The 26141-nt window shown below is 30.8% G+C and overlaps 3 protein-coding genes across 3 annotated transcripts; 1 reads left to right on the top strand and 2 right to left on the bottom strand.

Moving 5' to 3' along the window:
• The first annotated feature begins 763 nt into the window (after positions 1 to 763).
• LOC130451262 (tripeptidyl-peptidase 2) lies at positions 764 to 8947 on the top strand. The gene is made up of 13 exons (XM_056790170.1): positions 764 to 1359; positions 1415 to 1543; positions 1624 to 1813; positions 2003 to 2308; positions 2710 to 2953; positions 3074 to 3270; positions 3865 to 5047; positions 5497 to 5731; positions 6203 to 6450; positions 6583 to 6806; positions 7450 to 7723; positions 7803 to 7977; positions 8470 to 8947. Exons 1-13 carry the CDS (start codon positions 1198 to 1200, stop codon positions 8692 to 8694), a joined length of 3792 nt encoding a protein of 1263 aa, XP_056646148.1. The 5' UTR covers positions 764 to 1197; the 3' UTR covers positions 8695 to 8947.
• A 6533-nt stretch (positions 8948 to 15480) lies between these two features.
• Positions 15481 to 18748, bottom strand: LOC130450858 (E3 ubiquitin-protein ligase MSL2). The gene is made up of 4 exons (XM_056789529.1): positions 17859 to 18748; positions 17610 to 17792; positions 17311 to 17497; positions 15481 to 16325 (listed from the first exon to the last, which is right to left on the bottom strand). Exons 1-4 carry the CDS (start codon positions 18717 to 18719, stop codon positions 16240 to 16242), a joined length of 1317 nt encoding a protein of 438 aa, XP_056645507.1. The 5' UTR covers positions 18720 to 18748; the 3' UTR covers positions 15481 to 16239.
• Positions 18749 to 20833: 2085 nt separating this feature from the next.
• On the bottom strand, positions 20834 to 25519 carry LOC130451383 (carnitine O-palmitoyltransferase 2, mitochondrial). Its single transcript, XM_056790361.1, has 5 exons — positions 24101 to 25519; positions 23819 to 24012; positions 23481 to 23764; positions 23125 to 23426; positions 20834 to 21177 (listed from the first exon to the last, which is right to left on the bottom strand). The coding sequence occupies exons 1-5, from the start codon at positions 25156 to 25158 to the stop codon at positions 21048 to 21050; spliced, it is 1968 nt and encodes a 655-aa protein (XP_056646339.1). The 5' UTR covers positions 25159 to 25519; the 3' UTR covers positions 20834 to 21047.
• Between the last annotated feature and the right edge of the window lie 622 nt (positions 25520 to 26141).

Genomic DNA, 26141 nt, shown 5'->3' with positions numbered 1-26141 from the left:
TATATATAAAATCTACTTTTATATTGTTTCTCGTTTGAATAATGAGATATATAGTTATTTCTATACACATATGTATAATTTATATAACTTTTATCACTTTTTGTGTTATCCAAAACGCAAATATAGATAAAATATTGTAACAGAGATACTGAGGAATATTTTTTATGGATCACCTTTGAATATTTGAAATTTCAGTAAGTGGCAGTTTATAGTTATACTTAATTTAAATGTATCGACCTAATCAATTTTATCTGTATAGTTTTCAATTAAGAAAAAATAGTTTCAAAAAGTAAAGTACAGAATTTGCAAATTCATTTATTTTGATAAAGAAATATCTACATGCGCATTTAGTGAAGTACTCTGTACGATTTCCTTTCCGGTGAGGCTTTGACCTTCAGTTTTTTCTGAACACACTTCCAATCTTCAGATTTTTGGTGTCTCCATTGTCGCAACTTACATAGTCCTTTCCTTTTCACCTACCTGTACCTAAAAAATCGTTATTCTAGATATATTTGTGGCGGTTCTGTTAAAACAGGATCTTCATATTGAAAACGAAAATTTGTGTCTACTATTATAGCATTACATTTAACAATTGTAATTTAACTTGTTTAAAAGTTTAAACAGATAATGAGAACGATTCTCAGAATAGTAAATAAATCAAAAAACTGCTAAACGAGCTATTAACAGTAAAAATATTGAAGTTACTTATTTTTTATTTAGAATTTAATTCTAGTTAGGCAACACAATATGCTCTTTTATCTACATAAAACCTTATTCGTGATATCTGTGATCAGTAATAGAAACTAGTTTTCATTAATAACATGTATGTGAATTTTTAATTAAATTCTATAGTTCAGAAATACAAACTTGTGTACGTATAATTAACTGTTGGTAGCTAACCACAGGTGTATCATTAGCCAATAGCCAGTGTCACTTAATCTTGGAAAGTGACATGACGTGCAAAATTTAAGGCAACTCTTTAAGTGTAATAAAATAGGTTATAAATAGAAAAACATTGAATCAATTTATATTTATTTTAATAAAGAACAAAGCGTTTAATATTTTGGTAGATTTAAGATCCGTGTTATATGTGAATTGAGAAAAAATTAAAGTACAATAAGCTAGCTTTACAAGGTTGTGATTGACTTTTATACATATTATTTGCTAGATATACCTAGAAACAGATATTTTAAAATTATGGTAGAAATAAAAGAAACTGATTTTCCTGTTGGATCTCTTTTACCTAAAAAAGAAACGGGGGTAGTATCTTTTCTATCCAAATACCCCACTTACGATGGTAGAGGAATTGTTGTAGCTATTTTGGATTCCGGAATTGATCCTGGAGCTCCTGGATTGAAGGTAACAAGCAAAATAAAGAATTTTAGTATAATTTAATAACAAAATTGTATTTTAGGAAACTTCTGATGGCAAAGTTAAGGTAATTGAACGTTTTGATTGTAGTGGCTGTGGCGATGTAAATACTACAACGAGAGTTGTCCCAGTTGATGGTATAATCACTACAATGAGTGGAAAAAAAATTAAAGTGAGTTTTATAGTTTGATACTACCCACAAAGAAAATTTCACAATTTTTTGCCTATTTGTAAAACTAATTTTATTTATAGATACCTTCTACTTGGACAAATCCTAATAATTTATATAGATTAGGCGTTAAACGTGCTTTTGATCTGTATCCTGAAAGACTAAAAGATCGTGTCAAAGCTGAATACAAAAAGAAAAATTGGGAAGAGAGCCATAGGAAAATAGTTAGTGAAATAAATAGAAAAATGGCGAATTTTGAATCTACTCATAACTGTAAGAATTGGTTCCCTTATTTTATTTCATAATAAAAATAACAAATTTCAGTTTAACATATTGTTTGTCTACAATGCTAAAATTCAATTATTTGTTTCAATGTACATACTAAACAGTATTTTTTAAAGTTTTGTTTTAGAATAAACAAATGAATATTTTAAAACTTGACTATTCATCCTCTAATTTTAGCTAAGACACTGAATGATTTTGATAAACTTGAAAAAGAAAATTTAGATGCCATGCAAGATATCCTAAATAACTTTGACAAAAAGTATAATGATCTGGGGCCCATTTATGATTGTATCTTGTTTCACAATGGCCAACATTGGGTAGCTTGTGTAGATACAACTGAAGATGGTGATGTATCAAAATGCCCCTTACTTGGAGAATATAGTATTACACATGAATTTGCTCCACTAACAGATGTTGATTATCTAAATTTTAGCATGAATGTCCATGATAATGGAGATATTTTAGAATTAGTTGGTGTATGCTGTAAGTACTTATTACTTGTTACTAAACCAGGAATGATAGCTTTATTTTAAAATAAAATCAAGTATTTCACTTATTTCAGCTGCTCAGCAAATTCAATGGTAGATCATTGTCTTGTAGTGAACACTGATTACATATATCAACAATATGAAAAATTAGTAAATTAAACATTTACGAAAGTTGACTTATGTTAAATCGGTTCCAGAACTCCAAACTATTTCTCATAATTTCAGCTTCTTCATATCATATTTAAAGTTACCATAAACATTTTAGATAAGAAGATACTAAGCAAAGATCATTTTCATTAAATTTTCATCTGGTTATTTACAAAACTTACTCCTAAATATTTCTCAGTTTTAATTGAATCGCTATAATGATTTTTATTATAGTGGATTTATTTTTAGCAAGTCATGGAACCCATGTAGCTTCTATTGCAGCAGGTTATTTTCCCCACTCACCTGAAGAAAATGGAATTGCTCCTGGAGCACAAATAGTGTCATTAACCATAGGAGATGGCAGGTTGGGGTCAATGGAGACAGGTACAGCTCTAATCAGAGCTATGATCAAAATAATTGAATTAAAGGAAACACTTAACATCCAAGTAATAAACATGAGTTATGGAGAACACGCACATTGGGTTGATACAGGGTACATAAACACATATATTATTTCACAATATATTGGTTTGTCTTTTTTCACATATTTTAATTCAATTCGGAAACATTTTTATCATTTACTTAATTTTATACCTGACTTGTTTTTTTGCAGGAGAATTGGTGAACTGATTAATGAAATTGTAAATAAATATGGCGTTACTTGGGTTTCTTCTGCTGGTAACCATGGCCCCGCGCTTAATACCATTAGTACTCCGTCTGATACCATAAATGAACCAGTTATTAGTATAGGTGCTTATGTGTCTCCAGAAATGATGGTAGCTGAATATGCCATGAGGCAAAAATTACCAGGTCAGTTATTTTAACATATTCTAGATATAGTCAATAGTATTTTTTTCAACAAATGTTTTTGTGGCGTGCAGTTTTATTAAAGAGGAAAAATAAATAATTTTGGATTGAACTTTGATGATAAAAGCATATTTAAAGACATTCTAGAAGGCAGGGTTTTTAGTTAGGTCCCTAGAAGTCCCTTTTTTATTTTAGGTCTCTAAATGTACCTTTTTTGCAAATTGATCCCCAAGTCCCTTTTTTTAAATCTAGTATCGTGCAAAAGAAACTCTTTCATATATTATTATTTATGTGTAAAATGATAGGCCCCTAAAGTCACTTTTTTTTCAAGTTTGGTCCCTAAGTCCCTTTTTTGAAAAAGTTGTGTACAAAAAGTCCTGTAGAAGGGAACATATTTTAATCACTATATAAAAAATCAAGTTGATTTGCATATTTTTCTTGCCTCTCGTAAACGTTGCTAAATATTATAGATAAAGTTTGTATTCCAAACACCACTACTAGCTTGCCATTAAATTGATTTGCTCAATATTTATAAACATAATATAAGATATTTTTGTATTTTATCATTATTTCGAATACTCATTTAATTTCTTGTAGGGACGCCATATACATGGTCATCTAGAGGGCCAACTATTGATGGAGGCATTGGGGTTCATGTATGTGCTCCTGGAGGAGCGATAACGTCAGTACCTAACTTTGCATTGAGATATTCTCAATTGATGAATGGTACATCTATGGCTTCACCCCATGCAGCTGGTGTTGTCTGTCTTTTAATATCAGGTTCAATCCAACAGGAGCTCACCTTTTCTCCTTATATTATTCGTAGGGCATTAGAAAATACTGCCAAGTTTCTGGATGGAGTTGAAGTACCTGCCCAAGGAAGCGGCTTGATACAAATTGAAAAAGCATTTGATTATTTACTAAATTATCATAATGAACCTGATACAAATGTTAGATTCCAAATACAATGTGGTTCTCATAATTCCAAAGGCATTTATATCCGTTCGAAGAAATATACTTCCTCTCAATCTTTTAAAATTAGTATAGAACCTCATTTCCTAAAACATGATGAAGTTTCTGCATATGACAAAATTTATTACAACCAAAAATTTGTTCTCACTTGTGATGCAACATATGTCAGTTTTCCTTTGCATTTAGATTTATCCAATGTAGCTAGAATGTTTGCCATTAAAATAGATACTGATGGATTACCTTCTGGATTGCATTGCACCTTCCTAAATGGTTATGATGTAAAATGTGTAGAAAAAGGACCTGTATTCAAAATACCCATAACCATAATTCAACCATTAGAATTAGAGGAACCTAGGTATCAGATTAGTTACAGCAAAGTTAATTTCAAAGCAAATACCATAAAAAGACATTATTACACAGTTCCAACAATGGCAACATGGGCAGTATTAAAATTGATATCTGATGAAGACACTGGAAGATTCGTTATACATGGTTTGCAAATGTTACCAAGACAATTTTGTAAGGCTTTAGAAGTAAATAAAACTGTAGCCATTACTACCAAAACTGAAGTAGTGATAAGTTTTCCTGTAAAGGGAGATCTAGTACTGGAATTAGTAATTGCTAAATATTGGGCTAACATAGGAGAATCTAATTTAGATTATACTATCTTATTTTTTGGTATCAAACCCAACCAACCTTCAATAACAATGCATGAAGCTGATGGAATTCACTGCGTTGAAGTGAAAACTTTACAAGGTGAAGACATTTCACCTGCTATTAACTTGAAAAATGCCGTCCAAATTCTAAAGTGAGTAATTGTTATCTAATTTTTAATTCTTTCCAGTTCCAGCCCTTCTACTTTTTTTATCAACTTCCTCTATTAACTTTTTTCTATTTTTGTCCTCAATTCCTCTATTTGGTCTCATTTCTATTGGACCCTCCATTCATTTTTAAATGGTATATTACTTTTTATATATTCTCTTGTATCAATTGTTTTGATTTTTGTTATATCTATGATGACATTTCTGTGATTTTATTCTTTGAATCGTCAACGTTTTACAAGTTCCATGTTTCTATATCCAACTGTTATATTCAGGTATTTGCATTTTTTTGTCTTGACTATCTTATCCATGAGATTTATAAATAGCATTGGACTTAAACCTGCTCTTAAAAACTATTTAATCCAATAACAAAGTTACTTCTATTGATTGTTAAATATCAAGTTTTGCATTACTTGAAAATTATTTAAATTTGCAGGCCTTCTGACTTGAAAATTATTCCTTTATCGTCAAGAGATATAATACCTCCATGTAGGCAAATTTATGAATTAGTATTAATATACAACTTTAATATATCCAAACAATGTGAATTATCTCCTAATTTGCCGTTATTGAATAATATGTTGTATGAATCCGAGTTTGAATCACAATTTTGGATGTTGTATGATGCAAATAAACAATTATTGGGCTGTGGAGATGCATATGCAGACAAAGTAAGTAGGAATTGATTAAACATAGTTTCATTTGTATAAAAATTTTATGCTGCTATATCTTATCTCGTTATTGTTTATAAAATTATGAACTCAGTTGGGATGTTACTCAAACATTTTACTGGTAGCTTTCATAATCATAGTCTCACTAATAATTAAAAATGCTTATGTAGGGCGTAAGGGAATTTGATTTATGCCAACTAGTCCTTTAGTTTCACTTGATTGAATTTTAACTAATTACTCATTGTAAAACAAAATAATACTGTCTACAATTTATAATTAATTGCATATCAAAAAGATAGATGGTGTTGAGGTATAAATTTTCTGTTCGGTTTTCTATCAAATATAAATCAATGTCTGTTAGAGTACATAGAACAATGAGTAACTATTTCTAAATAAGATAATTATCATATATTTCTGAGAGGTTTATAGCCAATGAGTAAAGTTTGTATTTAACTCTTTAATATATTTCAGTATTCTATAAAATTAGAAAAAGGAGATTACATTATAAGACTGCAAATTAGACATGATAAAAAAGATTATTTAGAAAAATTGAATGAAGCTCCTCTTTTATTGATACAAAAATTAAGCAGCCAAATACCAATGGATGTATATTTATCCTATACTCAAGCTCTAGTCGGAGGAAAGAAACCTGGATTCACTAATAATTCTAATCCTCATGCTCCCATTCCATTGTATATAGCTCCTCTCACATCTGAAAAGTAAGTTGAATTGAAGATATAGATATATATATATATATATAAATATATATATATATATATATATATATATATATATATATATATATATATATATATATATACAAGTAATTACTTCATTTATTTATTGTTTAGGTTTTCATTAAAGTCGAACAACTTGGCGCATTATTTAACTGGTTCTATAACATATGCAAAAGATGAACATGGTAAAAAAGTTGATGTATATCAAATTAAATATATTTTGAATGATATAAGTGCGAAGAAACCGAATGTATCAAATGGCAATTTGGAAAAAACTAAATCAGATGAATATAAAGAAGCACTAAGGGATCCAAAAACACAGTTATTATCTAAAATGGGTAAATATTTTTGTTCTTAAATATTAATTAACACTCGAAACGTACAGAACATATCGACGCATGATTAAATATTAAGGTCACTTGATATGGAGCAAGAGAACCTTTAGTGCAATATGTCTTGGTCACAAGCAATTGCAGATTAAGCGCAGCTGATCAATTATTGCAATATTTTGACATAGTAGCTTTCTAGGTTTGATGTCATGTTGTTCGACATTATCCAACATTTTTACTCACGTTAAACAGGCCTAAGAAATATTTAGTTACTTTTGTAAAACATTGGTGATCAATCTAATCTTGTTGATTCGTGATTATTTGGAAGTTTTTGTTTTCTTTTATTGTGGCCAAGGATGGATACAGTAACTTGAAGAAAGTAGGTAGCAGAAGTGAAGAGGTTTTGTTTGGTGGCAGCCACGATGCAATTGCAAGTGCCTTATATAATATCAAACAATTTCAGTTTTCAATATTTTGACTTTACAAGATATTAGGTGCAATTTTTTCCTCTATGTCAAGTGTATTGATGAAATGCTAGTTTAATTAATGTTACTCAATAAAATTACTAGTAAATCAATTTTGTTGTTCAAGTTTCTTTGTAGATATTTGTAATTTTGTTAGTTTCTGCCAATTATTAGTCGAAATGTTTTAGACCCTGCCACTGCTCAAACCATGTATGAAGAGTTATTGAAAGAATATCCAGACCATCTACTTATTCATTCTGCCTATTTACAAGTTATGGACCCATTAGATAAAAGAGCTTTACCTACGTTGACAAAATCAAAGCAGAATGGTTCTGTTGAAGATATTAATAACAAAGTTATCAGTATTTGCAATAAGGTACTTTCTGGATTAAATGCTAGTTCTATTTTAGCTTTTATTGCCATGAAGACTGATTTAAGACCTGATGCAGCTAAAATTAAGATGTAAGTTTTGTGTGTGTGTGTGTTTTTTAACAATTTTTTCAATTTAAAAATATTCAAAGTAAAAACATAAATTTTGTAGTACAATGGATCAACAAAAGAATATTTATGTGGAATGTTTGGCACGCAAAGGGATAGCACTGTGTCGACTTGCTCTGTGGGATGATAATAAGGAACCTGATTCTAATATGTATAAACAAAAAATATTGGAAGTATGGAAAGCGTTGGTTAAGTTCGTAGATCCATCTGACGCTAAAGTAAGTTTATTTAAATGTCTTAGAACAGTGTTTCCTAACCTTTTTTCTCGCGAACCAAAAGGAGAGTTCGAAAAAATTTGACAAAATCCTATGTAGTCGTTAATAACAGGTAAAAAAGCAATAAAATTGGATAGAATATATATTTTTCGTATTGCAGAATAATTGATTATATCAATCAATTATAATAAAATTTAAATAAAACATTAATAAGACACAGTGGGTGTGTACTTTAATTTTTTGTTTTGCTTTTGATTTTAATGGTGCTTTAAAAAATAGGCCATTACAATATTATTTTCATGAACCCCCAGGGGTTCAAGAACCACCTGTTGGGAATCACTGTTCTACAATCACATGCAATGGGGTACATTTGAACAATTAGTAATTAGGGATTAGAAGTTGGTACATTGGAAACCTCTGCAATAACTTCTGTACAACAAAACATAATTTAGTTAAATATTTTAAAAAGAAAATATAAGCCTTTTTCTTTTTTAGGTTTTGACAAGTCATGTTTTATATTTTGCCATTTGGCATGCGTTCGTAAATAACCATTATGGAAGATTATTGAAATACATACTTAAAATGCAAGAAGATAAGCCAACTGAAGAGGTTGAAAAGAAAATAATTGAATATTGTGGTTTGCTAGATTGGGATCACGTTGTAAAGCATTTGTACAGAAGTTTACCTTCGAAATTTCCACTTTCGTATAAACCATTTTAAATATAATAAAATATATTCAATATTATAGAAATTTAGATCGTTAAGAAGTTTAAATAGTACTTGGCATTTTTTGTGGACTGAAAATGTATTTAAAATAAATAAGCATACATTTTCTTTCTAGTTTTAGAATTCTAATAGGGATTAAAATTTTATTTTTCTTTAAAACGCCTTCAACAAAATTGCATTGGTTGATGAATTAGATTTTTTTCTGTTATCTGTATTTGTTTACAAATAAATCATACACCTTTCAATACTAGTAGTTCTTATTTCCCCAAATATAAACAGTTCAAAAGCTCTGATTATTTATCAATGTATTTCACTCCAGGTGGTAAGCCTACTTATTCTACCAGGATCAACTACCTTCGAACTTGAACGTGATTTTTAATTGGTTCAATTTATCCTTCATCGATTTACTTAAAGTTGTCAAAAGTACACTTTACATCAGTGCCAATCATTAATATAAAAATTTACAAGTCTTGTTGGATCAATTTATACCCACAACTCGTTGTGCACTTGGCATTATACTTCGATCGTATTGAAGGTAAATTCGCACGATTTAACGGCAAAAGTCGAGCATGTCTAAAGGTTATACTCGGAAGATCATATTGTTGGTAGATTCACTCACATGGTTTCGGCCACCGAGCGCGATTTAGTCAAATTAAGTCTGACACAAATAAAGAATTTTACAAACAAGACGAATGAACAGCAATGGGCAATTGCCTATCACCATTTATGGCTGAACTGTTCATGAGTCATTTTTAAAAGCAAATCAGTGAAGAGTTTCAGTATTTTCTCAGGGTATAGTGCAGGCATGTGGATTATATTTTGGCCATATTCAAGGCAAACGTAGACGAATTCATTTTGGAACTCAATTAAAAATATCCATCTACCAAGTTCACCTATGAAATGGAAAATAATGGACAGTTATCATTTTTAAATACTTTAGTAATTAGGAATAGTAATAGGCTAGAATTTGAGGTATTTAGGGAAAAACCGCTACGTGCAGGTATATTCCAGCTAATTCTTTTTATCGTATCCAACATAAAATAGCTAGTCTCCATTTTCTGGTACATCGTTTAATTCCTTTTCCACTTAACATCAAGAGGTACAATAAGAAAAGGACCTTTATTGAGGAAGTAGCTGTACTCAACGGCACTGTAAAATGTAAATTTGTTAAAAAATGTACCCAATAATAAATTGTTGAATGCATTTGAAACCATTGAAGTTGCTAATTGTAAGAAAAGCTTAAATAAGGACAAAGGGCCAATTCATCACAGCACATTGTATAGTTTAATAGTGAAGGAATAAATGTGAAGTTTTCTCGCTGGAATTAATTTTCGCGGAAGAAGGTATATTGGTGAGAAACTTCAGTATAAAACAGGTAAGTCGACTCATTAGGTAATAGTTTACCTTCAGTCTTTGAAGACGATTATTTGGTTATCGAAACGCGTGTCAGACAGTGTAATTTTGAGTGTTGGTGTAGTGGTAGTGTAAACAATGTCTTTAGTAACAAATATATGATTACATAAAAATATGTATTATTTGTTTTTGCTAGTTTATTAGCCATGGCATTATACTTTATTTTCCGTTGTTTAAAGGAACACTATTTGTCGGTGCAAAATATCATGCAATTGCATCTGGAAAAACCTCAAGCCCTTTACAGACATATTTGTGACAGTTCGTAAAGAATTTTTTTAGTATAATCAGATTATTACGAAATAAACTGCGATTCAGCTTAAAGGAGCATATTTCACGAAAATAATCGGTTTAGTGATCCATTTTCGGTGTTCACTGTGTATAATCCTTAATTATTAACTACATTTACGACGGCCAATACACTTCTAACCTTACCTAACCAAGACGGCCTCTATTAACTCCTGTAACATTTTAGTAACTTCAATTTCCATATTGTCATGTGATTTCTCTCTTTCAATCAAAATTCTTTTATTTCTTTCGAAAATTTCAAGCTCTGAATATTCATTGGCCGCTATGTTATCTACCAGAGAGTTGATAAGATGGTCAGTTCAAATTACAGGGGCATCGCTTCGTTGTGTACAGCCTACAAAATACTTACCTGCAGGTTGAACCAAAAGCTGGTAGAGTAAATGGAGAAACAAGTAGGTGAGTATCAGTGTGGTTTCCGCCATAACCGCTCCACTGTTGATCACATATCTACGCTCCGTCAAACCGTAGCGAGCTCTGCCAGGATCCCAGCCAATGCCTAGTTACGCCACTAGTGTGTTTAGTATGGAGAATTCAAATTAATACCGATTTCGAAATTAGTAAAACACGTTGAAAAATCTCATCAGCTGTTTAATAACGAAAATTGATCGTTCGGTTATGAAGGTAATAAAAAACTAAAACACTTACGAAACTCTTTTATTCCATTTGCCAAATTAAAATACAGTGTGTTTCATATTCATACAAACACTATTCGTCACTAACAAAGTACATTTAGAATTTAGAAATATCTGGAACCGTTGATGATATTCATTCAGATCTTGTTCTTGTTTACTACCACTACATTACTCACAATACTATCGCGTGTTTCTGTACCCAAGTAATTATCTTCAGAGACTGAGGATGAACAGTCTTCAGAGATTATATTGTAGTATGTAGTAAACAGAGTATTCAGTATTTATAATTTGTCTTTTTTCCAAAAACAGCATTTATGATTCTACAACGTATAATGATTTGAACTGTTTACACACACCTCAGAATTATAAAAGTCTGAATTTTATTTTGTAAAAAATTTATTGACTAAAGAATGTCAATTTTATCTTGATCCATATATATCTACATCAGATTATAGATAATAATTAATTCATTACTTCCAAATAGAACTGATGAAATTACTTGAAATGTTAAAATGAAAGGTAATGGTGACGTATCTTCTGCAGTTCAACCATAACATTCATATACACTAAAGGTGAAAAGTTTTTGCCACCCCATAATCCACTCATTTAATTTGAAAAAAATACACTTCAACAAATTTCTCGCTCATATTGTCAAGCGAAGGTGGAAACAATCAAAAAATAATAGTGCCCGTTATTTGTTTACTTTATACGGTTGCATTTTTATATTTTGTCAGCAGATTTGTTTATTATTCTTCAACTGTGAATTATTTTTTCGGTGTTTATGATTGTAGTTTAGTCTCATTTGGCTCTGCGAGACACAAGAACGTGCTGTGATTTATACTTTTTGTGAAGTTCTTGTACGGATTGCTTTTGTTCTCGCAATTGCAGACATGTTAGTTGTAAAACAAGGTGAAATCAACAAACTATCGGTTGAAAATTATTTCAAGTCAAAATAAAACGGTTCCAGTAGTTTAAATAATATAAAAATTGGACGCAGGAAAAGTGGAAGCGATTTTTATGGAGTGATAAGTCAAAATTTGAGGTTTTTGGGTCTGAGTGTGTGTGCGCAGGCCAAAGGAAAAACGAATGTCAGATCTATATGTAATCCCGACTGAAAAATACGGCGGAGGCTCCGAAATGGTTTGGGGATATTTTGGAGGAAATGCGAAAGAATACTATGAAAAAAAAATTGAAGGAAAATGTAGTACGTTCTGGCCAGCGCCTTATTGGTAGAAAATGTATCTTTCAGAATGACAATGACCCCCTTTGAATTGTTGTGGGGCAAATTGGTCTGGGATGTCAGAAAGCTGTGTCCTACTTCATTCCCATTCCACATTTTTGGAATATCCTGAAAAACAAATGGAACCAAATAGACGACTATTATCTGTTAAAATTGGTACAGAGAATGCCGAAATTGTGCATCGAAATAATGTGGATGGGCAAAATCTTTTGACCGGTTGTGTTGGTTTATTACTGATTTACTAATACCAATTATAATTTCAGAAATAATAATTTTTAAAGTGATAAATATATATCTGCAGATTTTGTTATAGTATAGGCATTTATAAATCTTCGGTATGAGTGAATTATATACTTACATAAACAATTGTGATATGAATACATAAGCGAGATTTATGAAACAATCTAAAATCTCCGTGTACAAATAAAAATCGAGTGTTTGCAGTTATTAACAAGGAAGGCGAAATAGTGACTAACATTAAAGAGAACTATATGGACAGTATTATATGTTATTAAGGCACATTTTTCTTTAGAAATGCATTACACGATGCAATTACAGAATAGAATTAAAATTTTGAGAAAGTGGTGTATTCATAACACATAATAATATGTAAGTACAAGATACATTAGTATCTTCAGTCAGGAAGTAATTTCTAAATGGCAATAATATTTTTGACCCTTCATTTGTACACCAAGTATCATTAGAAATCAATCAGACTTATTATGGTATACATCTCTCAATAAGTCGTGTGACTGACACACAGATGGGGCTGCCATTGTCAAATCCATATGACGTTTATGAAGTACCAACATTCCAAAGACTATGTGTGGAATTTCACATTTCGATTAGTCAGAAAAAAGTGACAGCTTTTAAAGTGAATCTACTTCTGTTATTTTCAAAACAATTTCGATTGTTAATTTATTATTGCTTTTGATGAATAAAAAATACTGTACAAGTTCAGCAATGGGTTCAAAAGTGTTATCCGAACTTTGCTCTATCGAAAAGAATAATTTTATATTGGTTAGCTGAATTCAAACGTGGTCTTATAGACACCGATGATGGTGAACGTTCTGGTCGTTCAATTGAGGTGGTTACTCCAGAAAACATTTAAAAAGTTCACAAATTGGTTATATCTAATCGTAAATTGGAATTGCGTAAGATAGCTGTGGCCGTAACCAAGTCAGAATGCAGTGTGTTCACAATTATGCATGTATATTTGACCATAAGAAAGCTTTTTTCAAAGTGGGTGCCGCGTTCACTCACAGTAGATCAAAAACAACATGTTGATGATTCAGCGCAGTTATTGGCATGTTTACAAGTAATAAATCAGATTTTTTGCGTCGATACGTGACAATGGATGAAACATTGATCTATCACTTCTCACCGGAATCAAAACGATTATCATGTGAGTGGACTGCAGCCGGTGAACCACGTCCGAAGCGTCCAAAGGCACAACAGTCAGCTGGAAAGGTTATGGCTTCAGTATTTTGGGATGCGCATGGAACTTTGTTCATCGACTAAGAAGAGACAATGAATAGCGAATAATACAGAGTTGTTGGATTCGTTGAATGGAAAAATCTAGGGAAAACGGCCTCATATGTCGAAGAAAAATACAAGACAATGCACCGATTTACAAGTCGATGGCAACGATAGTGAAATTGAACGAATTTACTTCGAATCGCTCTTTATCCACCATATAGTCCAGATCTGGCTCCCAGTAACTACTGGCTGATGTCAGTCAAAAGATGCTCGCCAATAAGAAATTAAGCCCAAATGACGAAGCCATTGCCTATTTGGGGGCAAAAGACAAAAGATAAATCCCTCAAACAAACACAGCATCGAAAATATAGAGAAGCGTTGGTACGATTGTATAGTTTTTTAGGATTTTACATTGATGAATAAAATCGATTTTTGGCAAAAAATGTGTTTTTCTTAGTCACAAGACTTATTGAGTGATGTGTTACTTTTAATCTTAAGGAAACTTATACAAAACTTAACGTAAAGGTAACATTCAACCTTTCAGATTAGATCTTTGCTCTAAATCTAGCATTGAAGAAAATATTACAAATAGTCACAGAATGTTATAAAAGTGAAATGATTGAGAAATCCATAGATAAGAATTTATCATATAGTTTATTGACAATGTTGAAAATTGAAAATTTTAAAATTTTGTAGGTAGTTTGAAATTGCAGTAAGGTTGATATATTGTGTGACGTCCTAGGTATAAAATAAACACTGAACATATGATACAAAGTTATACGACAGTTATCTCTCGGTTATTCTAAAATAAGTGTTATTGTTAAACTTTGATTAATCTGAAAAATGGTATATATATATATATATATATATATATATATATATATATATATATATATATATATATATATATATATATATCGTGTTTTGTGTCAGGATGTAAAAAAACCACGACTAAGTTTTTTTATGATTCCATGAAATTCCAATATACTACAACAAAATGGTTTGAAAGTATTGATCGTTTTGAGGATGTAATTATTTTTGTTGCTAGGATCATTTTAATGTAAGATTCAAATTTAACTTATTTTAATATTTTATAGTAATTGCATTTAATTTCTAACGTGTTAATGTAATAATGTAAGAACTTAACCTATAAAAAGTATTCATTTTATTCTTATATATAGAAAAATGTTTTATTTATACTTAACTAATAAATAAAAACTGTATACACTACGTTGCCGGCAACGATAACCTCGAGATCACTAAACAGACAACTGCTGTTTTTATTAAACCTACGACGTCACAACAGAAATTCATTGAGAATCGTTTTCTTATTCGTTTTCTTATTAGTTAAAAATTTCAAATTTATGCGATTTTCAATTAAATGTTTAAATATTATTCTTTCACTTTTAATTAAATATTTTACTTTCTGATATTATTTCACATTAAACTTATAAAATAAACAAAAACATGAATACTTTCTAAAAAATGCAAGTACCCTAAACCAATCTAATCATAAACAGAATATTGAAAAAAAACTGACAATCCTCAAAAAAATGTGATAATTCTTACAAGTAATTGACTGAAAGTGAACAATCAGGAAGATTATTCGGATATTTTCAAATTTGGATATGCACCTGGATCATGAATTTTGATCAAACTACAAAAGTTGTCTTGAACTGCGGAAGAGCTTCATTTGTAAGATCAGATGTATTTTTGTTTTACTTTTTGTCGTTAATAATGAATAATGAAGATTCAATATTTAGTTTTGCAACTTTGAATAATGTTTTTAAATAATAAGTATAGCTGCCATGTAAAAATGTTGAATATATTAAGTTAACTAACAGTTCTGATAACTGGCTGATGTCAGTGATTTATAATATGTAATGGCTCCACTACACTACTCGTTTTTACGAAGTTAACTGAAGTTTGAAGTGCATCTCCACTAGCACGTCGTGAGGAATTCATTATACTTAAATTTTGAGCCCTTTCACTCAAGGGAAAAAACGTTGAGCGTCTCTACACTCTCTCATTTGATCAGCTTTGTGAGTAGTACAGTGGATGCTTATTATAAATTAATTTATTTGGTATTGCAAAAAGGTTTTGTTTACTACCTACAAATTCAAATGTTATATACACATAATCAAATAACTATTGACTATTTACATTGTAAAAAAAAATATTTATCAATCTAAAATGCTGTTTCTACTTTTACTAGGTATAAATTTTCAAGTTTTGTAGTTCAATATGATCATATTCAAAATAAAGTTGTAGACGACTTCAGTACTAAACCTAATTTTATAAAATATCACCATAATACAAATAGATTAATATAATCTGTAAGTAAATTTTTGTGCACGGATAAAAAATAAATTTGGGCAAGAAGTTCCTGATTCAGAACAACTTTTTGTAACTCTTTTTAGGAACTATGGTAAATTAAAATTTACATCTAGAAGTGTTCATGTTCATCTGTCACATAATGTTCATTTCAGCATTATCTTCATTACATACTACTGGTAAAATGTCTGCTGATAATGGGACATTATAACCACCTACAACTAAAGTAAAAATTACAATTAGAAGTTTTAAAATGATAAAAAATATCAACATTCAATTCAATGTTACATTCATGTACTTTCTCATCACAAAAAATAAGTTTATCCCCGCGTTAAGCGGGATTTTACAGTAGTTTGTTAAATCTAAATAGCAATTTATGGTAACCTCAATAAAAGGTCATTCGGGCTTCTTGCGACCTAAGCTAGAGTTGCACTTCCTAAAGGTAACTTTATACTACACTAGCACAAGCACTATCAGCATTATCGTGGATTAATAAAAATTCCTCAGCATCACTGTTATGTATTGAACAGCTGTAAAATGACCTTCCTGAATCAAATTGAACTCACTGTGGTTGCAACAGAAATGACAAAATCACTAAATAAAATATATTCCTATGAGAAAGAACGTTCTTTCCAGTTTCAGAGTTCTTTTTTAATAATAGGGTAATTATACTACGAGTAAATTTTTGTTGCAGTGCAGTGCTTGTAACAACAAAGTGGCATTGTAATTCTCGCATTCCCAAAATGAATCTTGTCAAGTCTTTTTTGGTTATTACTTTTGGTCTTCAGAAATCCTGCCAATTATCTGATTGTTTTGTTCACTAGTGCTATGGCAGCATTACATTACTCGATTGAAAATTTTATATTCTTACAGGTGCTTTGCATCATTCACTCCTATAAACTACAATGCAAATTAATCACAGGATTCATAATATTGCATATTAACAATTATCTTTACTATTTTGACAGTGTTATGAAGAATATAGCTTTAATATAATCATAACAAAACATTGTCTCATAACTTTCATATTTCCAATTTATTGGTTTTGATTAAAAAATTTTATGTGTTAATTTTACTACACATTGTATTATTTATAGATTTTCAAACATCTATGAGAAATTTTCATCACTTAAACTACCATGATCATCTACTTATATTATAATCCACAGTTCATTAACTGATACTTTTTGTTATTGAAGTACTCACAGTCAAATGATTTGAAGTGTTCAGCTACGCCTATTCTACCAAAACTTCCAAATTGTTCGTCCAAATCAATGTCTTCTATTTTAATATCTGATATTTTTGATGAAGATACCTGGGGTTTATTGGAAATGGTAGTGGTCGTTGTTACTGTTGGAAGCTGGATTTGAATATCAGGAATATGTGGTATCACCTGAACAAATTACATATCATATTAGTTGAATGTATAAGTCATCGATGATAAAAGGTACATATTTATTTCACAAAGATGGTAATGAAATTTTTGAAATCCCACAAGTACTTACTTTTTGACCTTCTTTAATATGAGGATTTCTGCACCCCCTACATTTACATTCTATACATGGTTTACTATCTACATAACAAGGACATCTTTGTCCACAACACGTCAACTTTCCTGGAGTGGCTGTTGCATTTCCACATCTACAGCCTTTTTTGGGTTTTACAGTGCATGGCTTTTTGAATAAAGTCTGAAATAAGCATAAAAATGTGTACAATTTTGAAAATATTACAATCTGAACCTACATTTTTCATACCTTTTCTGAAAGCTCTTTTGGCCTACTATTTGTTACAAGAGCTTTGGATACAGTTCCACTTCCTTCTTTTGTTTTTCTTTTAAGGGTAATTTTACTTCCATTTCCAGGATATAAAACAGAGTAAAATGAAGATCTTTGTATGTTTGGAGTTAGAACAATAGGTTTTTCATTGTTTGGTTTACTTTGTGTATTAGTATAAATGCATGGTAGTATTGAATATGTGGATTTTGGTAAACCTCCATTACTTTTATAATCATCTTCAAAAAGAGCTCCCTCTTTTATTAATGATAATAAATTACTTGCCCCCCTTTCAAAGCCTGTACCCGGCTCTGACTCCTGCATTGAAATGCATTTTAGTAAAGGCGAACTTATTAAAGAACTACACATTTTTTTGTAACATTGTAATAATATCCGTAATCTTTTATTTTCTGAATAATCAACACAGTCTCTGCAACCCTCGCAAGCAGGTTTAATTTTTTTTCGACCCCCTTTACATAGTTTACATATGTGATGCTGACACTGCGCTATTGTTGGCGAATATGGATCTACTAATAAATTTGAACAAACTACACAACACAAAGAATTTCGTAAATATGGTATCAGTCTATAAAGATCTTGCCATGAATTTGAATTTTTTGGATCTGCTTTCAATATTATTTGCGTAGTGGTAACATATAAACTTGTTGAATTCATTTTGGGCCCAGCTATATATTTATCTTTTACATTCATTTTGATATTATTGTTTCCTCCGTTTCTCCTATTTTGGTTATGTTGTTTGTCAAATTTTGTTTGTTTACGAATTGTCATATAATGACAAGTACGAAGTTCAATTAATTTTAAATATGGCACAGAACGAAACATAGACAAAGTAATACTAGACTGCACTTTCAATAAATTTCGTGACCGATATTAGAATGAGATACAAAGAAAGAGCTGTCAAGTGTTCCTTTTAATTTCTATGGAGGGTAGATGTAAGGAGAACCATCTCTGTGCTACAGAAAGTGTCCATCAAATTCTTTATGTTATGGAGGCGCTACTATCGCATGAGTGTAAATTTTAAACTTTTCTAACACTGCATACTTCATTCTATTTAAAATAACTAAGTTCATATGATATCTCGTCCGACGGGAGCGCCATTCTGGTCAAATTTTCAATTATAATTTACCGTCTACAAGCGGACAGTTTTTAAGCTAAGCTCCCATATGATATAGTCCTCCTTACCTCAACCCTCCTTAGTACGAACCTCATATTATGGACTGATAATTTAAAATCAATATTTATTGGTTCTTACCCCATGGATACATGACGGAGGAAAAAAATGTCACCCTCGATACTTCATCTATATTTTTTTCTGGTTCCGACGAATTAAAGTAGGCAGAGGGTCAGTTTGATTGGCAAACCTCCAAAATTAACTAATCGGTGCCAGAACAAAATTATTGCCTAATTCATGGTCCTCCTTACCTCTATCCTCCATATTAATTTCTTCTATAATATTCCTTCCACCGTTATATTTCGCTACTTATCTCGTTCCATCAATAACCGCACAGTGAAACAAAGATAACTCTTTTTTACACCAGAGGTTGTTTCTTTCTAAAATTGGCAAAACTTTTCAACATAGAAATTATATATATTCAGCAGTATAGATTATATCTATGGATCGAAATATATATTTAAGTTTTTCAATATGGTATCAAAATATGTTTGGGTCCATATATGTAATACTCCTATAAGTGGAAGCTGTTCTGACTTAGGAAGACAGAATGTCAACGATTTCTCTATCCTCCGAGGTTTCAGCTTGTTTCTGCGCATCCTCAAGCATGCGCAGTATAGATAAAATGTCCCGAACGAGATAGAAAATGAATATTGTCGGCACCGTAACGTGAGGACATTTTTCCCAGTATTTACAACTCATTTCTTATTTATATAAAAGTTGAATCACTAGTTAAAGATTCAATAAAAAATTGTTCTAGAAGTCTATTCATATTATTTTCTTAGTTCTTGAATATGGAATTCACAATACACTTATAACGAGTATTATATACCTAATTTTTTAGGTTAGAGGCCGACAATTCAACTTCTTCTTTTTTATAATTATTATAGGATGTCGTCATTGGCTATATTGCATGAGGGGCAAATGAATATTATTTTTATCGAAAGATTTTAAACTAATATAAAAGCGTTGTCCTGTTTGGTGGTAGGCCCGTCATGCTCCACTTGACGTTACCAAAGGCTGATGTCTCTTGAGAAGCCGACCAGGCGCTTTGGCTTGAGCCCTTGGATGTCATTAGGCAAGTTGTGAGGTTTGGTCAGGTGTTTAAACCGCTCTCGTACGAGTGCAGTTACTCACAGATAACGTGGTCAGCGGTTTCGTCCTCCTCAATGCACCAAGGGCACTCCGGATCGTCCATGATGCTCATGGTGTGGAGAGGACGAAGAACATTGATATGTAAAGTGGAATTTTGAAAGAAATCTAATTCTTTTGTCAATTGAAAAGCTCTCAATATAATCCCCAATGCACAGTAAAACAAATTAAGGAACCACAAGAATTGATACAGTAAGAATTAATTTAGAGCGGAGCTTTAATACGTGTACAATACACAGTGGTTTCTCCCTCTCGGAATTGTATATGCACGCAGCCTAGTAACGATTTGAAGAATGAATGAGGGAATTTTTTGTATGAACGTGAATCTAATATTAAGTGGTTAACCTTTGTTTTCAACGAATTAGTCTTGTATGAAATATACATTCCCTGAAATAAAGTACCTTATTCAAGAACATTCAATTCTACAAACATTTCTTTAATTCGTCGCACGTATCATGTATGTCAGGCGTTTGAACACTGAGGGTTATGTATAGATAGTCTGAAACAGTGATATTTGACATTTTGGAGACTTCCCTCTTCACCAGCGCCTCAAGCAAACAATTTGAATGCAGTAGCCTTCACAGTATCATTGATTTAAGTTTAATAAAAAACATTTTACTATTTGAATAAATATATTTGAAACAATACATAAATAATATGATTTAATTCAATCATATTAAATTCTGTTAATTAACTTAAATCAAAAATTAAAGTTTAACTTCTCAAAAAATCTTAAATGCTTAACTCCAAAAAAGTATAGTGAAATATAAAAATATTTGAGTGGAAGCCCATTTCAATGCACACTTAACTCATTTTCATGATAATTTTCAGTATTTTTGGAGAAGACTTACAAGTTCATCAAAAGTTCCTCTTAACGAATCAATAAAATCGGAACCGCGATGGTAAGGAGGATAACTGGTTACCAATACTCCTAGTTCATCATCCTTAATAATATACCTAAAAATAATAAACTATGAATGGACTAACAGATGAATTTAGCTGTACAAATAACAGAATAAACGAGGTGAAGTGGTTTTTAAAATTATCCACCATTATAAAATACATATTGCTAGGTAATTATTAAAAGCACAAAGTATATGACAGTCCTTCATTAGTCGCTTTCCAATTTCCAAATTTGAAAACAAATTATTTGTTGCCGTGTCCGAGATACAAGATACTTGATTAACTGAATATAAAATAGGAATACTATGGAAGCACTTCTTTGAAACTAGACTTTTTACTATATATATACCTACTTAGGCGCTTTTACAGTCTTCTTCATTAAGGTAGTACTACCGTTACCACAAGTGTCACATGCCTGCTCTGTGTAGTTTGATTTGTATTACATATTTATATTTGGCAACGCTGCGTAAAGGAAAAGAGATAGAATATAATATGTATGTTACAGTAAAAATGATAAATTGGTGGTTATGCATAATCACCACTGAATTTGGTAAATATGATAAATTATTTCATATTTATTAAATATACCGGTTAGTTTATAAAATCCCCAACTAATTATGGGGAATATGATAAATATCATGATTTTTTTAAATTAAATCAAATCAAACTAAATTTGTGTTGCCGATATTCACATACAAGTCGACCTTCTTTTTGGTATGTTCTGTAGTGGTGATTATGTATAATCACCGGCAATTTTATATGATAACCGAATTTATTACTTTTACTGTAACATGTATCCCCTCATACCGCGTTCTGTACACGTTCAAATTTCTCGCGCGTCATAATCTCGTCCGCAGTGTTGCCTCACTGCTCTTAAGTTCAAATTTCAAGTAACAAAAATGTTTATCTATTTATACTACTTTTATTGAAATATGGACGTCACGCTATATGAAATAAGGGATAAACTCGGATGTCCCATAAGCATCAATGGAAAAAGCAAAAATGTTTGAATGTAATATTTTCTTCAGTTTTCTGTAGACCTCTAAAAATTTAACTGGTTGATTATCTTATAATAATAAACTAATATTCCAAATTTCATTAAATTCTGAGAGCAAATTCTAAAACCAGTAGTACTAGTACTACCTTAAGTACTATTGCATATTCCCAATTTGTGTCTGAATCCAATAATAAGAAAATTTTTTTCTAAATAAACACAAATGTAAATCTAAATTAATTTAAAATAAATGCCCACATAACGTCAATCCTACAGTTTGTGTTTAAAGGACAATTTTGAAACTCATTGAGCCCAAAAATTTATCTGGTGTTTGAGGGGAAAAGGAAAAACGCAACTGTGTTCAACACATAAATCTTAAAAACGACAATTTGGAAGATGGGTTTGAAGCATTACGCACCTGTGTGCTAATTTGGTGCTCAAATTTTATAATTGGAAAGCGATAATTGTCAGCAGTAGTAAGATCACAACATATGGTATAATCAAGACAATCAGACAAGAGGTTTGGGCTACTGAATAAAGATGGTCAATATGGAGGACAAAAATGTGAAAGCAGATCTACTACAAATATTGCGAAAAATAAATAAGTCATTATTTAAATGCAACATATTTTTTCAAATCATTTCAATGTCATACCTTCAATAATAATATATAGGTATCGGTGGTTTCCATTTGGGTTATAAATTTATTTTATCCCAGTTGGTTAGTGGGATAATTAGATATGTAACTGAGGACCAGATAATCAAGTTTCCTCTAAACATATAATAAAATATGAAATATTTTATAAATATTAGAAGAAATATGAGGATTTATGTTAATGTCAATACAATATTGAGAGAATAATTGAATTATGGTGTATAATTTTCTAATAAAGTGTGCTACAACTAAAGTATTAAATTTCATCATTTTTTACAAACTTCTATTCATAAGGGACATGTATGGTATATTTGAATGAATTTTCCAATTTTTGAAGGTTTAAGATCACTTACCCCACTCCTAACCCATTTTTAACCACAGGACCAAAACCTCCAGCAAAAATAGCTGGAGAATTTAGAGTGCTTGTAGACAAAATAATATGATTCAACATGGCATAGGCAGGATCTTCAAATATGTTACAAGCCATATTTGTTTTTTCTGCAAATTTTTTCAAAGCAAACAAATGTCTATCAAAGCCCTGACCCATAGCAGCCTCTCTTGTTAATTGGTTGTGACCTTTTGAACATTCTGATATCAGATATTTCAATTCTGACACTGGAGGTTTGTTTTTTGATGTAACTGCAAGAACAAATGCCTAGAAAAATATTTAGAAGTTAAATTATATTAACATTTTCCAAATATAGCACACCTTTGTGGCATTGGTGCAAGGCCTAACAGTTTCTGTTCTACCATGCTTGAAAGCTGCTGTACTACATGATTCATATGTTGGAACAAATTTTCCAGTCATTCTATAATATCCAACTTGAAAGCCTAATTGCATTATAGCATCAGGACTTACTGCTTGTTTTTTGCAGACATTTTTACCAATTCTATTGAATATTAAATAATCTATATCAAGACTTTTACAAGTGCTTTTATATTCGTTTTTAGCTTCTTGAATACTAGATTTGATTTTATCATTGAGGTGTACATCTGAAATAACAATGTTATGTTATTAAACAAATTATTAAAAAAAATCATATTTACCTAGACGTATCACATTTGAAATATTATCATCATAAGGATCAGTGTCTGGAGAAATAAATGGATTCTCTCTTGAATCAGTATAGACATCTTGAATATATCTTAAAACAGCTACCCCATCACCCCAAGCATGTTCAAAATTAACTGCAGCTTGTCCATCTTTGGAAATTTGAAGTGAAAACGATTTATCAAACCATCTGAAAAATGTATTTGATATGAATAATATGTAGTTTTCACCAAACCTTGTATACTACTATGACTTTAATTACAACTATTAAAACTTACCTATTTTCTCCATCTCCATGTAAAAAGTTTCTTACTATACCGTAGGGATCTTCCCCTAAATCCTCAGAATCAAGGCAAACATTAAATAGAGCAGAATCAATATATTTCAAGCACTGGTCATTTCCATTTGATTCTAATTCATGTCTTAGACTAGCCCACTTATTCCTTTCCAAAGTTGTTAAAATGCCAATTGGAAACTCACATTTAGGAATAGGGTCTTCTAAAATATACTTCAATCTTGCTAAAATCTGTTTTGCCGGTATAATATCATTATTATTAGTAAGAACCCTAAAAGCATAAAAGTGACCTTTGTACTGTACTGTAATATGTTTTCCAGCTGGATTGTGAATAAGCCTGTCTTTGTCAATTTCTGGAATCCTTGTAGTGTTGAACAAATTTGGATATTGACTCATATCTAGAGGATATGCTTTGAATAGATACGCCCCATACCAGGATATTGCTGGAGGTAATTTACTACAAATGTTTCTAAATCTTTCTGTGTCACTTTTCTTTGGGTTAAGATGATATACTTCAGGCTCTAGAATGTCCGCTTTCAATGATTTGTAAAATCTTAATGAACTTATTATCATGTTGGCACTTCTAATAAGTTGATTATTATAAGCTGGTCTTTCATCTTTATGGACAACTAAGATTGGATTATAATTTATAGGTATGGGTTTGCGGTCTCGTAAGTAACTATCTGACCAAAATTCTGATATGTAACTAGAATGCTTATTCAATCTATCATAATTTTTTAACAGTTCTTGAAGATGTTTTCCAGAAGTATTTATAAATTGTTCTACATTGCTCTCCGTTTTTATGTATGCTTCATCAATAAGAAGAGGCTTCTGTGCTGCTAAATAGCGTTTACATGTTAGATCTAAGGCAGGTATTGGTAAACGAGGTAAAGATCTTTGAAAGTGCATTGTAGGTATTTGGCTTTTTTGCATGAACTGATAATTCGCATATTCCTTGGATATTAAATTTTTCTTCAGCAATTTATAAATCTCTTGTGACTGATTTGTTAACACATCCACTTTTTGCCGTAATACAGTCATTGTATGTAGACAGTTTGACTCGGTTCAGGTTATATTTACTTACTGATAATAATACTTCTTCACAAGTTTTCTACAGGTTTACACTTTTATATGTGACCTATTTTATATCAAATTGTTAACAATGGATTTTAACTACATAACATAATTTTAAATGACAGACAAGTTTCTTTGTGAATTTATAAATTGAATATGAAAATTAAACAAACCACAGATTGAAATAAACAAACATAAACAAACAAAAACAAAATTCTTATATCTCAAAATAAAAGGTTAGATATATTTATCAGCATAGAACTATAAAATGTTCTGTGCCGCTAATAGATCGCGAGAATACTATAGAGATATATATTATTTATTCAGGTTCTGTGGAAATTTAATTTCAATTTCTAATTTAATGTAAAAGGGCTTTTTATGAGCTCTGATCCTGAATCAGGTAGATCACCAATTAGCTGATTGCGGATCCAAACACAAAACGTGTTTTGATAAGAGTTTCTGAAAGTCACATTCTGCTTTTGGTTTGTTCTGATTGGTCGTTAGATTGGTATTTTTATATTTATCATTAAGGCTACTATAGTTTGATTATTTTTTAGTATTAGTATATTATTAGTTGTTATCAAGCTACCATCCTTTATCTTACATTCTTTCAGTGCTACCAACTAATATAAATAAGTAATAAAACTATAGTGGTCAGATAAATAACTAAAGTGATGACCAAACACAAAAAGTTGAAACTCTCTGCAGAACGCGGTGAAAATTTCTAATTCAAATCTCAACCTTTTATTACTTGTTTTGTTCGTTAATTTAAATCAAAAATCCCAAAAATATACAAATATCGCAAGCCTCCATAACTTGCTGATTATACTACTTATGAGATATAATCTTGATTGATTATATTCTATTTGCAGAATAACTTATGTAGGGTAACTGTGTCTAACCTCAGCCGTGCCCAGAAGTCTAACTAAAGAAAAACAATATACCAAATT

Source organism: Diorhabda sublineata, chromosome X (genome assembly GCF_026230105.1).
Source record: "Diorhabda sublineata isolate icDioSubl1.1 chromosome X, icDioSubl1.1, whole genome shotgun sequence".
Classification (NCBI taxonomy): Eukaryota; Metazoa; Arthropoda; class Insecta; order Coleoptera; family Chrysomelidae; genus Diorhabda; species Diorhabda sublineata.
This window is presented reverse-complemented; position numbering and strand designations above follow the sequence as displayed.